At 49.3% G+C, this 16,024-nt stretch overlaps 1 protein-coding gene across 2 annotated transcripts in view; it reads right to left on the bottom strand.

Annotated features, from left to right (window-relative positions):
- The window catches only part of Celsr1 (cadherin EGF LAG seven-pass G-type receptor 1), a 147,308-nt gene that overhangs the window by 24,517 nt on the left and 106,767 nt on the right, over positions 1-16,024 (bottom strand). For both annotated transcript variants that reach the window (XM_035440807.1, XM_027396193.2), the window contains 11 exons: positions 15,761-15,927; positions 9,431-9,616; positions 8,383-8,496; positions 7,689-7,863; positions 6,804-6,945; positions 6,373-6,493; positions 3,778-3,961; positions 3,359-3,460; positions 2,414-2,508; positions 1,578-1,787; positions 609-792 (listed from right to left, as the gene is read on the bottom strand). In XM_035440807.1, the coding sequence (XP_035296698.1) occupies positions 609-792; positions 1,578-1,787; positions 2,414-2,508; positions 3,359-3,460; positions 3,778-3,961; positions 6,373-6,493; positions 6,804-6,945; positions 7,689-7,863; positions 8,383-8,496; positions 9,431-9,616; positions 15,761-15,927 (1,680 nt within the window). The remainder of the gene's footprint in view (positions 1-608; positions 793-1,577; positions 1,788-2,413; positions 2,509-3,358; positions 3,461-3,777; positions 3,962-6,372; positions 6,494-6,803; positions 6,946-7,688; positions 7,864-8,382; positions 8,497-9,430; positions 9,617-15,760; positions 15,928-16,024) is intronic.

Below are 16,024 nucleotides of genomic sequence, written 5' to 3' on the forward strand. Positions count from 1 at the left end.
TGGAGATCCCCAGGGATTGGGGACTTTGTGCCAGCTTTGTCTGGACAGGTTGGGAACTGATTTTTACAAACCTGGGGCATTCTCTGTCTGAAGGAATCAGGGCTGCTAAACTCCCAACCCCAGGGCAGTGTGTACTAGCATTTGAGGTAACATGGGCCTCGTGTGCTGGTAGCAGATTGCTTAGAGACTGGCCCAGGGTGGGAGAGACTCCACCTCCAACACCACATGTCCCTCTGGCATGTACTTCCATTTGCAGTGAATGGGGAGAGGGCCATATTGTCCCCAGGCAGGCTGTGCTGTAGGGAATCCCAAACCTGGGCATCTGAAAGGCCGGCTGGACTCTAAAGACCCCAGGGTGTCGCCTCCACAGAAGTATCTAGCCCCAGGAATGACATCAGCGATTGTGGATGTCTTTTGAGTTGGGCAACTTCTCAACTCATTTTCTAGACTAGAGATTAGAACTGCTGGCTCACTTTTCTACAGAGTGCCCAGGCTGAGGCTGTGCCCGCACCCACTTCACGGTCAGGGGTCAGCTTCTGGACAGAATGACCCAAGTCCCTGGGGTTGTGCCTTCAGGTGCTCTGCCCTCCCCACAGGTCAGTCCGTACTCATGTTGGCGGTGATGATGATGAAGGGCCTCAGGTAGGTCCTTCTCACATTCCGTGCCACATTGCTGAAGTATGCCTCGAAGCGTCTCAGCAGCTGCGCAGCACCGCCCTCACTTCTCTGGATCTGTTCCCATGCTGCCTGTGTCGCCGGGGCCAGGAGGGCGCTGCCCGTGTGGATAACATCCTAGACAGACAGACAGATGGTATTCAGTCTTCTGTCCTCAGATGCCTGGTCCTGAGATGGAGCAAACAGTCTTCCAGACAGCCATGGGCTGACCAGGACTGAGCTGGACCAGGAGAGGAGAGCTTCAAGTCAACATGAGAGGCCGGAGATTGCCAGGAGAGCGGCCTGCTGGGGTCTCACATAGACATCCCCACACACTAAGGAGGAAGGCAGGCAGGGATGCACCTTCATTTTAGACCCTGAACCACCCAGGTAAACCAGGAAGAGAACCACAGTGTACTATGCTGAGGATAGGAGTGTGGTGAGGCCAGCTGCGGACTTAATTATGGGGTGACGCCCCACATCTACATCCACCACACCAGGGTTTATGTGAGACAGCGTTCAGTATGGTATGGGATGTGGGGCTTGAATGGTATTAAACAGACAGCTTTTTGCAGGAGGCATCAGTAGGAGGCTGAAGAGCTTATCCCTAGGCTCTGTCATTCTCAAACCCTTGGGCAAACCCTAAGCTCTACATGCCTCAGTTTCCTTTTCTGTCAAGTGGTAGGAAAATATGCATAGCTAAAAAGAAAACACACCACTTAGAACACTGGGCCTACCGAGTGGTCCCTAACTGTTAGCATTGCTGCTGTCATCAAGGCTGTGGTCTGCCCTCGCCTAGCCATAGCACTAACGAGACTTTCTCACACCTGAAATGAAGGGATGCCTTGCCAGGACCCCATACGGCGCTTCCCCAGCTCCTGACACCACAAATTCCTGCTGCACTAGGTTCACCCTCCTCTTACCTCATGGAAATTAGCCTCCCGGGTGGCTGCCAAATCGAAGCCCTGTTGGTGGCTCTCGTGCTGCAGGATGCGGGCCAATAGCTGGTAGGCTGTGCGCACATCGTTGCCAAAGAGTGTGCCATTGTACTGCGTGGCATTCCTCAGTGCCTTTGCCAGCCTCAGGGATCTGTCTCCATCCATCCTTGTCTCATTGCGGCTCAGCTTCTCATTCTGGAACAAAAAGGAAATGACAATGTTTTGCACATAGATTTCATTTGTTTTGGTCCTTCCCACCATTCAGAAATTCTCTACTGTTTAGTCTCCTTGATAGTACTCCAAAGACCCCAAACCCGGAAATGATCCTGAGTTGACAACGATAGCAAGAAAAGGGTAGGTCGCCGGGCGTTGGTGGCACACGCCTTTAATCCCAGCACTCAGAAGGTAGAGGCAGGCAGATCTCTGTGAGTTTGAGACCAGCCTGGTCTATAAGAGCTAGTTCCAGGACAGCCTCCAAAGCCACAGAGAAACCCTGTATCAAAACACCCCCCCCAAAAAAAAAAGAAAAAAAAGGGTAGGCCTCCTGGGCAAGAGTGTGTTGAAGCTATGCCTGAGTTTGGTGACAGTGAGGACTTTGTGTCTACAGACCTAGAACAAGTGGACAGAAGGCCCACTTGAAGCCAGCCTGGCTAACTTGAGTAAAGGAAGTAGGCCTGGCCCCTGGCCCCTGGCCTCTGAAACCCCAGGGTTGCCCCTTCTTCACTTGCTTCCAGATTCATGGCCTCTTGGGAGCCATGCCTGACCCAAATGCAACCTCTATCCACATACCTAAGAGGCACCTCCCAAAGGCTGTGACCTACCATGGCCTTGAGGTCCACAAAGTAGCCCGAGGTGCAGTTGAATAGCTCTGGAGGAAGCCAGCCCTTCTCCCCACTGCAGTGCCGAATTGCGTTGCCTTGGGAACAGAAGCATGGTCATACTATGGATGGACACCTAGTAACACCTGAACCTGATGAACTTAGCCAACCCTTGCACTGAGTACAGATGGGGATCTGGGTGGGGGCTATGCCAGTCGTGTTCATGGCCACAGGAAAGGGCCGACACGTGCTTTCATCTTTCATGCTGAAAACTCTAAGTTGCCCTGACAGTCAAAGCCAGACCCTCTGGGTTCCCAGCAATACAAGCAATCATGTGGGAAAGTCTGTGAGACAATGAGCCAGTGCTGAAGATCCCCACACAGGTCTTATTGGAAACATCACAGACACCATTACTTGCCATTTTACAGAGCACAAATGCCATAAACAACAAGGAGACTTGTCAAGGCCCTAGGCAGAGAGTGCCAAAGCCACTGGTCCCACCATTGAGGGACCAGTGAGGTGAATCATAGGCCATTTTCATTCGTTATGCCCCTTTCATGTTCTGCATCTTGCTACTGAGGGAAAACCTATGTCATTTCTCCCAACATAATCCTTAATGCCATTGTTTAAAATCAAATTAAATGTGTGTGGGCGTTTTGTCTGCACTTAGTCCGCACATGCCCAGTGCCAGGGAGGCGAGCATAGAGCTTCAGATCCCCCAGGACTGGAGTTACAGATGGTTATGAGCCACTATGTGGGTTCTGAGAATTTGAACCTAGGTCCTCTAGAAGAGAAGCCAGCACTCTTAACTAAGGAGTTATTGCTCTAGCCCATGGCATTCTTTCAATGTGGACATTCAAAAGCTCGGATGCCCAGACCACCTGCCCAGAAAGAAACTTGCTTCAGATTGGCTTCCTATCCTGAGGACAACCCAGGCACCAGACTCACCCACTGATCCTTTGGGGCATGGCACTGCTGCTGGCTGCCCAAATTTCGTCTGTGGCCACCAGATGCCAGCCTCAAATGCTCTGGGACACCCATTGTAGATCACTGAGGACAGAGGAAAAGTCATTCAGCCCAGCTCATCTGTATACACAAGACACCATACCTACGTTCCACCTACAAAAGGATCCCAACATGAGTGACCCCAGCACCTTCCAATCACCGTGCACATTAGAGCAGGCTGTGGTCTAGGGCCTCACAAAGCCCAGGTTTCTAGAAGGCCAAGAGAACTCAGTATAAAGCCTCCCAGGATTCTCCAAGCCTAAGGATATGCAGGCACATACATGCACCTGCTAGTATACACGTTAAACATGGCTGTCTGTTCTGCAGTGTGACCAGAAAGGAGTCAAGGGACAATGATAGACCTTCACAACCGAGTGAGGTGACCTCAGCAAAGGGGTTATCGCAGCGGTTGCATTGGCGGCCGATAACACCAGGCTTGCAGGCACACTGGCCAGTGTCCATGTCGCAGGCACGACTGTGGGAACCATGGGGGAAGCAGTCGCAGGGAAGGCAGGCATCCTGGGCGGGGGGCTTGTAGTAATTCTCCTGTAAAAGTCAAAGGTGGGACCAGTGAGATGGCTCAGTGGGTAAAGGTGCATGCCACACAAGTCTGGCCAAATGGGTTCAATTCCCAGAACCTACATAAAAGTGGAGGGAGAGAACTGTCTCCACAGAATTGCTCTCTGACCTCCCCATGTGTACCATGACATATGCACACTAAATAAATGTAATAAAACTCTTTTCTTATACTTCTTATAAGTACTAGGATGGAGCTCAGGGCTTTGTGTATATTTGACAAGTTCTCTACTCAAAATTATTCCAAAGCAAATTTTTTTCTACCCCCAGATAGGGACTCCCTTTATAGTCCAGGCTGGCTTTGAACTCATGATCCTTCTGTCCTAGACTCCTGTGTGCTGGAATTACAGGTGTCTAGTACCACACCTAACTAAAAACTTTCCCTAACTTAAAAAATGTTTATTTTGTACATGCATGTGTATGTGTATGTGTATGTGCGTGTGTTTGTGTGTATGTGCATGTGTGTGTATGTGTGTGTGCGTGTGTATGCATGTGTATGCGTGTGTGTGTATGTGTATGTGTGTGTATGTGTGTATGTGTGTGTATGTGTGTGTATGTGTATGTGTGTGTGCATGTGTATGTATGTGTGTGTGTATGTGTATGGTGTGTGTGTGTGTATGTGTATGTGTGTGTGTGTGTGTATGTGTTAATGTGTGTGAATGTGTATGTGTGTGTGTATGTGCATGTGTGATTGCATGTGTATGTGTGTGTATGTGTATGGTGTGTGTGTGTGTATGTGTATGTGTGTGTATGTGTGTGTGTATGTGCATGTGTGATTGCATGTGTATGTGTGTGTGTATGTGTATGGTGTGTGTGTGTATGTGTATGTGTATGTGCATGTGTATGCATGTGTATGTGTATGCGTGTGTGTGTGTGTGTGTGTGTGTGTATGTGTGTGCATGTGTGTGTGCATGTGTGTGTATGTGTGTACATGTGTGTGTGCATGTGTGTGTGTGTGTGTGTGTGTGTATGGTGTATGGTGTGTGTGTGTGTGTGTGTGTGTGTGTGCGTGTGTGTGAGTGTGTGTGTGTGTATGTGTGTATGTGTGAGTACAGTGTCCTGTCGGGAGGTCAGAAGACCACTCTAGGGCTGTTCATGCCTGCTGCCTTGTGGAATCTGGGGATTGAAGTCAGACTATGGTGCAAGTACTTCTAAAGCTGAGCCATCTTGCCTGTGCACTTTAAGTTCTGATGAGAAAAGCTGTAGGCATTTCCCCCTATGATGCTGTATACATGCCTCTTCCTCCCCCCTGCCCCCACTCTAAGCATGCAAGGCCAGGCCTAAGCCACATTCATCCACATTCGTTTCAACTTGACACTTAGAGTGTTTCGAGGCACAAGGCCTGTATCACTGTGGGATCACTGTGGAGCTCTCGGGCAAGACTAACACTGGAGAAGCATCACCAGGAGCCCATAGTGACAATTTCCTTCCCTGGGTTCTCACCCTGTCTCCTTCCTTGACAACATGTCCCTTACTGAGTGACCATTGCTACCCTCAAACCCAATAGTAATCACTTAGTGGCAACTCTGAAGGCATCTGTGGTTGGGAGCGGGGCTCCCCCCTACTGTGGCTAAGTACACAGGAGCATATTCAGAAGCTGTGAGACCAGGTGTCCCAAGCTGCACACACATTAGGTCTGGATAATGAGACAGGGTATGGCTTGTGTATTTTTATGGGTGAGGGGGTGCCGGGGATCAAATACAGGGTCTGTGCAATGCTGAGTGTATGAGCTCTACCTTCTGAGCAATATCCTCTTTCCTCCAGATTATAAAAACTGTCATCACTAAGTGCCAGCTTGGTAAAAGGGCAGGAAGGCAGCTGACTAGGAAAACCAAGACTGATGGCAAAGATGCAGCAACCTGTACAGAAATGCTTTGATCTGTAGTTACTCACTGGATGTGGGGCTGAAGAAAGACTACACTGGCTTCTAGGTCCCACAAAGGGAGAGTCTGAACCAGTTTAGATGTAAGAAGTCCCGGAGTGTTCCCAGAGCACAGGTGAGCAACCCAATATATGTTTGTTTGCTTTGGTTTTCAAGACAGGGTTTCTCTGTGTAGACCAGGCTGGCCTCGAACTCAGAAATCTACCTGCCTCTGCCTCAAAAGTACTGGGATTAAAAGCATGCACAACCCAACATTTATATGCATGCATAGTTGGGTATATGTATGCACGTATGTATGATTCTGTACAGGTACAAATGCATGTAGATATTTGTGCTTATATAGGGGTGCATATGAATACAGGCGTGTGTGTGTATATGATATGCATGCATCTGTCCATGTGTGCAGACTCATGTTTGTATGTAAACCATACTGTGCATTCGTGGTCAGTTTGCTGGGCTCAAGTCTAAGGGAGGTGGGGACAAACTGGTGGCTCCTCACCTTGCACTGGCATTGGCCATTGGTCTTGTTGCAGTCCGGATCAAAGCCTTGACTGACGGCACAGTGACAAGGGCCACACACTGGGTTCCCCCACCAGCCTTTGGGGCATGGAAGGTCGACTCTGATGGAAAAATAAGGCGAAAAAACAGATGAAGGACACTTAAGAGTTTTGTGCTCTTATCCCTACCTTCAGGGGTCACATACCCAGTCAGGCTCTGTTAAAAATGATGTTTTTCTCCGTGTTTTCCTATATCTTAAAGACACACGTGAGAAACCCTCAGTGAGGGCCTCAGGTTAGTGTGGCATAGACAGGAGAGGGGGGAGTGGGGGGTGGGAATGACAACTTTTTGTATCTCTCCAGCAGAGAGGAGGCAGGGAAGATGGGGACAGAAGCCAAGAGGGTCACAAGGCAGTGTCCCAGTCTCCCTTACTTGTTCTCGCAGTACTGCCCATAGTGGCCGGGCCCACATTCGCATGAGTAGCCTCGAGGACTGTTGGGGGAGCGCACACAGGCTGCTACATGCTTGCAGGGGTTCAGGAGACATGCATCCACACACTTTCTTCCAAAGTACCCTGTGGGGACAGTGCCAGCATAACCACTATAACAGGGCTTCTCCTGCATCCCATGCTTCCTGAAGCTGACAGTTCCTGCCACTCAGCAAAAAGGAACAGCAGCTTCCCCTCCAGGTCACAGGAGACAGACTGGGAAAACATGGAAGTCAACCAGCTCAGGCCAGGGGAGGGTTGAATATAGGGGTGTAGGTCCTCGCTATTCCAGACACACGAGAAATGGGAGCTATCAATGAATACCTCCAGTGCTTCTCCACCCACCAAATTCAAAGGTGACCAGTGAATGTGTGACTTTGTAAAATGTGTCACTTTACACTGCTGACTAACTGCACTTTGACATTAAAGTCCCCTAGGCTGAGAAAGCAAAAGTAAGGGAGTCTGTTTCTAGTAAAATGGTCCTCTGCTTTCCGAGGGGAGTGGGGAGGCTGAAAGGTCTACCTCTGTGACCCAGGCTAGCCCCCAGGAACTCACCATGCAGCCCAGGCTGACCCAGAACTCACTATGCAGTCTAAGCTTGCCTCAAGCTTGCAGCAATTTTTCCTGCCATGGCTGATGTTTCCCCCCCAAGTGCTGATATTATAGGTGTGAGTCACCATGCATGGCATAGAGGCCGCTTCTCATACAACAGTTCAGGGCCCTACACTCTCACTGATTTGACCAGGGAAGCTGACACCCCATATCAGTTTCCCCAGATGCACTGTAGCCACCAAAGCTTCCTCTGCTGTGGTGTGAAGTGAGGGCCCCACCTCTGTCACAGACGCAGGAGTAGCTATCCCAGGTGTCACGGCAGTGGCTGTGCGGAGGGCAGGGGCTTGAGGCACATGGGTCCTCCACATCACAGCCGTCCTTTACCCTGACCTTGAGGGCGTCGTTCATGTTCAGGGTGGCAATGTTGGTGGATGTCTCCCCCATCCTCACACCCTGCATTTAAAACGTAGGGGCAACTGGACTCAGTCCCAGAGTGGTAAAACTGGAGGAACCCCAGAGGGTAAATAGAAGTTAAGAGAGCCCCAAATTCCCTCCCAGTCTGAACAGTCAGCTCTTATCTCCACAGCCTGGAGCCCAGAGACATGGGCAGAGCTAGGTCACACAGCATGGCCAGCAGCAAAGGAATGTGTGGTCTGTGTCCACTTCAGGGGGCTGTGAGCGGGACACAGCTTAGCTGCTCCCTTGGCAGTTGTGGGACACAAGTGTAGATGTGAAGCTGGACCAGGTAGCCATGACAGAAGCAGGAAGATGAAGGCTGGCGATATGGGGCTAGATCCCTGGCATAAGGGGAGCTATGTGGGAAGGTGGGAGTGAGCAGGAAACATGAGTTAAAGTCTGGGGTGCCTATTAGATGGGTCATTACTTTGTTAAAAACTAACTGAAGAGCCCTACCAACTGCAGTGATGGAGGCCTGAGCCAGCCAGCAAAGATGTAGGGCCATGCTCGCCATACCTGCATACAGCCTCGGAAACCATGGTGCACAGACAACTTGTCCTCAGACACACCTCCGATGACAATAGTCCGCATCTTCAACCCAGGGAGCTGGTTCCCAATCTGTACCATGCTCTACATGGAAAGAACAGGGGTCTCTGGGCACACCTTCCCAACGGGAGGAATGTGCTAAAGACTAAGGCAGAGGGACATGAACCACCTCCCTTGAGCCTCCAAAGGAACACTTGGCTGTCTGGAGGAAAGCAGGCTGACTGTATGTGACACATAGGGCATGGGATCCAGGCGGTCAGTGGGGAAGACATGGGCAACCCTCCTGCCCTGTAATGGGCACAGCACCAAAAGAGCCATGCTCAGAAAATGAGTTGGGTAAACAGGAGACAGGCAGGGAGTGGGGACCATGTATTCTCATGGGAATCTGGGTCTCAGCTGGCTCCCAGCACCAGCAAGGGGCACCTAAACTCAACATCGATGTACTGTTAGAATGTGACCCAAGGCCAGCTGAGACTCTGAGGCCTTCGTGAATCACTAGGCATTCATTCGGTATGTGGTTATCTTCTGCCATGTGCTGTGTTCTCTGGCTGGGAACTGCAGAAACCAGTCTGCTTCAGGAAGCATTCTGAGGGTGCTGTCTGGAGACAGCTGCCATGCCACTGGGACAGATGTGTGTCTGTGTCTTCCGGGCCCTCGGGGAACTGTTTTTTTCTAGTTTCATTCACTATTCCCCCTTTTGGGAAAGTTGCACTGGTGTCTGTGACTGGACAGAGGCTCAGGGCTGAACATTGAGATGCTACTCAAAACAACTTCACGGAGAAGCAGCTCTGCAAAGGCACCAGGAGCACCATGGTGGGAGACCCAGGTGGGCAGAGCCCAACTCCAGACTACAGAAGTGTCCTCAGCATACATGGAATGGAAGATACAAGCCAGGGATGCCAACCAGTACTTCTCCAAACCTGCAAGGTCCCTGCAGGTGCTGGCATATTGAGCATCATTGTGCTTTCCCATTGACTGATAAAGAACTGTTCCCAGCAGAGTACAGGTGTGTACTCACCTGGTCCATTCCATAGTCCAAGGTCATGACTGCCAGGTATTTGATGTCCTTGCCCTCCTTGGCACTCCTCAGTTCTATTAGCACATGATGCCATTCTCCATCAGTTATTCGGGACTTGGACAGCTGCATGGATGCCACATCATTGGGGCTATGGGAGACCTCAAATTGGATGTAGCTGTTGAGAATCTGTAGGGCAGAGAGCCACACCAACTGACGGTACAGTTACATGAAAAGCATTCTGCAGACATCTAATAACATAGCCATTCAGATAGACTTAGACATGGCACCAGAGTGGGAAAAAATGGAAGTAAAAATTAGGAGCCAGGCAAGATGGTGCCCACCTGTCATCACAGGACGTGGCAGAACAGCAAGAATGATCCTGAGTTTGGAGACAGCTTATTCTAAATAGAAAGTGTCAGGCCAGCCTGGGCTACATAATGAGACCATCTCAAAAGAGAAAGGAAAAAGAAAACAAAGAAAGACACAGATTTGGTTGGGGATGTAGCTCAGTGGTAGAGCACTTGCCTGGTCATGTAAAGCCTGAGTTTGCTCCCTAACACACACACACACACACACACACACACACACACACAAAATTAGGTACAATTTTAGTTTGTCAAGATCTAATCATGTTTAAAGACATGTATGAAAATGAAGAGTATTGCATCTAGCCTAGAGCAGTGTTTTAAATTAATGCACTCAAGGCCAGGTGCAGTGGGGCATGTTTTTAATCTCAGAACTTCAGAGGCAGAGACAAGGGCAGGGATCCAGAGGCAGAAGGGCAGAGGCAAGTGGATCTTCATGTATTTGAGGCCAGTCTGGTCAACACAGTGAGTTCTAGGCCAGCCAAGACAAAACAAACAAACAATCCCCCAAAAAAGAAAATGGAAGAAAGGAAAGAAGGAGAGAGGGAGGGAGAAAGAGAGAGAGAAAGAAAGAGAGAAAGGAAGAAAGGAAGGAAGGAAGGAAGGAAGGAAGGAAGGAAGGAAGGAAGGAAGGAAGGAAGAAAGAGAAAGCAGGCAGGCAGCTGGGGGCTGACAAGATGCCTCAGGGGGTAAAGGCACTTGCTGCCAAGCCTAATGACGTGGGTTAGATCCCTGAAACTCACAAGATAGAAAGAGAGAACTAACTTCCACAAGTTGTCCTCTGGGCCCATATGCATACTATGGCACATACATGCATACATACAAATAAATAAATAAATAAATGTAAAAATTTTAAATTAATGCAACTGGGGCACTGCCCAGAGTTTTTTTGTTTTGTTTTGTTTTGTTTTGACTTGACAGAGAACTGGGTGAGTTGGACCAGCCTTCTTCTGTGAGTTAGGACACCTGTGTGAAGCTCTGAGTGACACAGCTGAGTTGCAGGGCCAAGGTCAGGGAGAAGGAAGCTGCAGTTCTGCTGCTTTGAGCTGCTTCCCCCAGGGCTGCTGGCTGGCTCTGAAGACTCAGTTGCAGCAGAGCTGAAGAGGGTGTGCAGGTTCATGGGAAAAAGATGAGCATTCTAATCCCAACAAAGCTAGATGGGCAGGCATCTGCAAAGCTTAGCATTGGGATGCTGAAGGGCTAGACACTCGGAGTAAGCAAGAAACAGAGAAGATCTTGCAGGAACAGAAGCCTGGCTTTGACTCTCTGTGACTGCACCAACATGTTGCTGCTGCCGGCAACAAACAAGATGACAATGACACCTGTTCTCTCTAGATTTTCAATATGACGCCTAGCACTCAACAAAAATATCCCAAAGTATCAGGACAGAGTGTGTCTAAAAACTCAGAGAGGAGTAGAACAGACCCATAGGGATGACAGAATAGTCAGAACCAGGCTTGTGAGCAATCATGAGAGCCACAGACAGACTTGAGGACCAGCAGATTCTTGATTCTGGTTGCTTGTGTAATATTCCAGAAGGATCAAACCACCATTTTCTTTCAATTCATAAAAGAAAACAAAAAACAAAAAAACAGAAAGCAAGGCTGTGGCTTACATAAGATGTTCACAGTTAAAGATAATGCTCATCACCAGGCAGTGGTGCCTCACGCCTTTAATCCCAGCACTCGGGGAGGCAGAGGCAGGCAGATCTCTGTGAGTTCGAGACCAGCCATGTCTACAAGAGCTAGTTCCAGGACAGCCTTCAAAGCCACAGAGAAACTCTGTCTCAGAAAAACAAAACAAAACAAAAAGATAATGCCCAACAAAATGAGGCTTAGATTTAAAACCCACTGACTATGGCACACCTAAAATGTAAAGACATAGAAAACGTGGAAAATAAAAGGATGGACACAGCAGGGTGGTGGTGGCCCACAGATTTAACTCCAGCACCCAGGAGTCAGAGGCAGGTGGATCTCTATGAGTTTGAGGCCAGCCTGGTCTACAGAGTGAGTTCCAGGACAGCCAAGGCCACACAGAGAAACCCTGTCTTGAAAAACAAAAACAAAAGGATGGACAGAGACACTATAGACAGGAGGGCTGGTGTGGCTGTATTAGTAGGCAGAGCACTTTAAGGCAAGCATTATCACTAGAGAGAAAAGGACATTCATAATGACACCAGAGCCAGTCTGCCAAGATGGAAAACAGCCGAGCACTGAAGTTCAGATACTGATCGCCACAATAACAGACAAAAACTTTGAAATGGTATAATATTTTTAGAGGTTTGTTTTTGGTTTTCTGAGCCGGGTCTCACACAGCCCATATTGGCCTCCAACTTCCTACATAAGCCCAAGATGGCCTTTAGTTTCTGATCCTTTGGCCTCCACTTCCTAAGTCCTGGGATTGCAGGTGTGTGACACTACACCTCATTTACACAGTTCTGGGAATCCAACCAAGGGCCTTGTATACACTAGGCAGGTAATCTACCCACTGAGATACACTGCCAGCCCCTGACACAATCTGTTTAACCACAATTAATGCCACTGTCTTAACATTTGTGGATCTCCTTGCATCTCCTTGCTAGACAACTGCAGAGTACACATTCTTTGCAAGTACACACAGAATGTTTGACGAAGGCTGGCTGCATCCAGGCTTGAAAGCAAGTCTCAACACATTTCCAAGGACTGAACTCACTGGGCCCAAATTTGTGTGGCCTCCAACCATGTTAGGAACAATATCAGAAGGTTTTAGTCACAGTGTCTCATGCTGGCTAAAGTTCTCCAAAGGCCCTGGAGGATGCCCTGATGGGAAGGACTAATGTCACAACTGATGCCTCTTGACCTTGGTCTACACCAATAGTTGATTTGGGGAGGTAATTTTCACCTTTTTACATATTACTTCCTTTGGCTCACAGAGGTCTCCCGGGCTGTTCTCTCTCTCACTGGCCTTGCTGGCAAAACCCTGAAGTGACAGATCAACAATGAAAATGCCATGTGTCTACAGCAAAAGGGGAAGCTGTGGACAAACCTCAGGACAGAGGCAGGAGCTGCCACCCATCTTGGACTGTTATCTGATTTAAGACAGGTGCCTACAAAGGCATGACTATTCCACTTGACAATGCAGCTGGATTTGGGGTGCCTGACAGCCATTATCCAAGTTGTCCAGGCTTTGGAAATTCAAATAGCTGCACTACAATGCTCCCCTGGTGGTGAGGAGGCCACAGGCTGAACATGTCACACAAAACACAATCAGAAAATTCCTGGGATGCCTGATAAATCAGCCTCTGGGAATCATACTGAGGTGGTCTCGGGTGGCCCATGAGGTCTACAGGTTCCCTCAAGGCCATCTTTGGTGCACCCAGTCTTCCTGGCTGCAGTCCCTGGGCTTGTGGATAAGCTACCAAAGTTAACACTCAGTCAGGGCTAACCCTGCTGAACGCAGCCTTTTTTCCTACAGGAATGCTAACAACAACCTGTGAGTGCCCATCACCTGGATCGAAACAGCCAATTTAATGTGTCCTGACAGAGAAACACCCACAGAGAAATGCCATCCCCAGGCAGAACAGTGCTTCCAAGTTCAGCCCAAAGTGAGCTTCTGGGGCGGCCAGTAAACTTGTGAAAGAAATTACAGCTAATGAGAGAAGAACAATGACAGCTGTAATCACCCTTGACGCACATGCCAACACCCCCAACCCAAGTGGGGCACTGGAGCCATGACCCCAGGTGAGTGGGCAGGCAGAGTCCAGAGGCAGGCTTCTCTCTGGGCTGCTGGCCCCACCCTCCTGCCAGTGCAAAGGAATCTATCAAAGGGCTCTGTGACCTCTGGCAGAGATCTGGGAGAGGGGAGAGCTCTGGGTGTCCCTGTCCTCCCACTCTCTGAGCTGAGCCCTGCTCCAGGGAGGTGGAGGGGTTCTTTGGCTGACCCAGGACACACAGGGCCCAGAATACACAGCCTCTAGCCTCAGTTTCCCTCATGCTGAAAGGGAGCTTGGTGCAGACACTCCTAGAGTTCACCTCTCCCTGACAATCTCCAACCCATCCCAATTGCTTGACTGGGAATAAAGCACAAGGATCCAGAGAGCTCAGGAAGTGGAACAAACAAGCCATGGCTCTATGAGGGCATGGGGACAGCAGGGGCCATGAGCACCAGTTCCAGGAGCCACTACTTTTAGGGCTGTAATCTGGGGACAAAAGGGCTATGTGTTTCACATGTCGGTGTGGCCAGACTCCTCAGGAAAAGAAGAAATGGATATGTAGCAGAGACTGTGCTGAAGGGAAGGAGGGAGAGAAAACAGAGGATGACCTACAGGAAGAAAGCCCTCAGGCAACTAGGGTCCATTAAATGCACTCACATACAGATACATACAGAGACATGCATGCACTCATGCATAAACATACATACATATATGGGCATACATGCACAAACATATATACACATATGGCCACACATGCACTCATAGACATGTATACAATGTGCATACAAACATATACACAGTCATGAACACATGCCAACACAGACATATGCATAATGACATGCTCAGATACACACACAGATGCACACGTACACACATGCTCAGACACATTCACATACCTAGGCAGACACAAGCACACAAAGAGACATAGGCACACATGCATGTGCTTACATATACATACTTTGGAAAAGCCTAGAAGAAAGAAAGAAACACCCAGTTATTAACTCCTTCAAATTTGAGACCAAGTCCCTGCTTGGGCATGATTCTCCTACATGACTATTGATCCCCTGGAATTTTTACACATCACCAAGTCCAAGGAGAGCCGAAGATGGAGAATTCTGACCCTGCCCAGGAATCATGGGCCATGATTCATACAAGAGAATGTCAGCGTGAATGGGAGCTGTCAGAGATACAAGGGCTTGGTGGGATTCCCCTGGCCAAACTTGATTTCTAGACTGTGGGCTCATCCTAAACACCTCAAAACCTCAGGGTTAGCATAGAATAAGAGCTCTCTCTACTGCACTGCCAGTGAAGAGGTGGAGAGGTAACTCAGTGAAGTGTTGGGTGATCCCCACAAAGGCAGTAACTCATCACTCCTTGGTACCTCTGGCTCCAACAACCTATCAGAATCTATCTGTGATGCAAATGATGTGCAAATGTGTGTACAGAGTACATTAAGATCACTTCTGGCCAGCCGGGCGGTGGTGTCGCACGCCTATTATCCCAGCACTTGGGAGGCAGAAGTGGGCAGATCTCTGTGAGTTTGAGACCAGCCTGGTCTACAAGAGCTGGTTCCAGGACAACCTCCAAAGTCACAGAGAAACCCTGTCTCGAAAACAAACAAACAAACAAACAAACAAAACCAAAAGATCACTTCTGAAAGTGTCCAAGTCCTCTGATCTAAGGTTTCAAACAATCCAAATAGTAAAGAGGAAAAATGAAGAAAAGATAGACGTGGCATGATGTGATGGGTCCTCGAGAGCCCTCTAGGCAGGGACCTGGCATTTGGTAGTGTGCAGGTTTAATACGGAGGTAAGGGGCTGCAGTTGAATTGATGGAGGTTCACTCACTGCATCTGATGCAGTCATTTGCCCTCAGCTCTGAAAAGCTGTGAATCTAGCCAGGAAAAAAAAAGGTCAAATTCCAGGCAGGGTGGACCAGAGCTACTGTCTAGAGCAAGTTACACAGAGCCAGCAGCTCCACAGTTACATGCTCCACTCCATTGCTGCAGTGAAGGGAAGCGGGCACTGGAAAGTAACCTCACAGGAGCCATTAGCTGGACATGATCTCTGCACATTTGCTGTCCTGAATGGCACTGCTGCCGGAGTCACCCATATTTCCCTTCTGTGTTCTCTCCCTCCACCATAGGACAGGCATAGGAGGAGGTAGGTCAGTGGCAAGTACCCTTTACCGGCATCCTGGGAAGCCCGCCCCTCTGTCTGGTTTTCTTTCTGAAGCACCTGTCTGCTTTGTGGGTGGGTTCACAGACACACTCACCTGGAGATGAAGCCTGGAAGATGTGCCAGCTGTGGCCTCCATCAACACACCATCCTCCTTCCGGGTCCGGAACATGAGCCCCAGGTACCAAGGCACAGAGATGGTGATGTCTAGGTCACTCCATGACACAATGCTCTCACCACTGAAGCGCTGTGGGTGTGGCATAACTGCAGATACAGACCAGGACCTCAGGCACCTCCCGAAATCAGGCAGAGAGCATCTTCTCAGCTACCAGCCAGGTGAGGAAGGGGACTTCCACTTTAA

Source organism: Cricetulus griseus, chromosome 2, assembly GCF_003668045.3.
Source record: "Cricetulus griseus strain 17A/GY chromosome 2, alternate assembly CriGri-PICRH-1.0, whole genome shotgun sequence".
Taxonomy (NCBI): domain Eukaryota; kingdom Metazoa; phylum Chordata; class Mammalia; order Rodentia; family Cricetidae; genus Cricetulus; species Cricetulus griseus.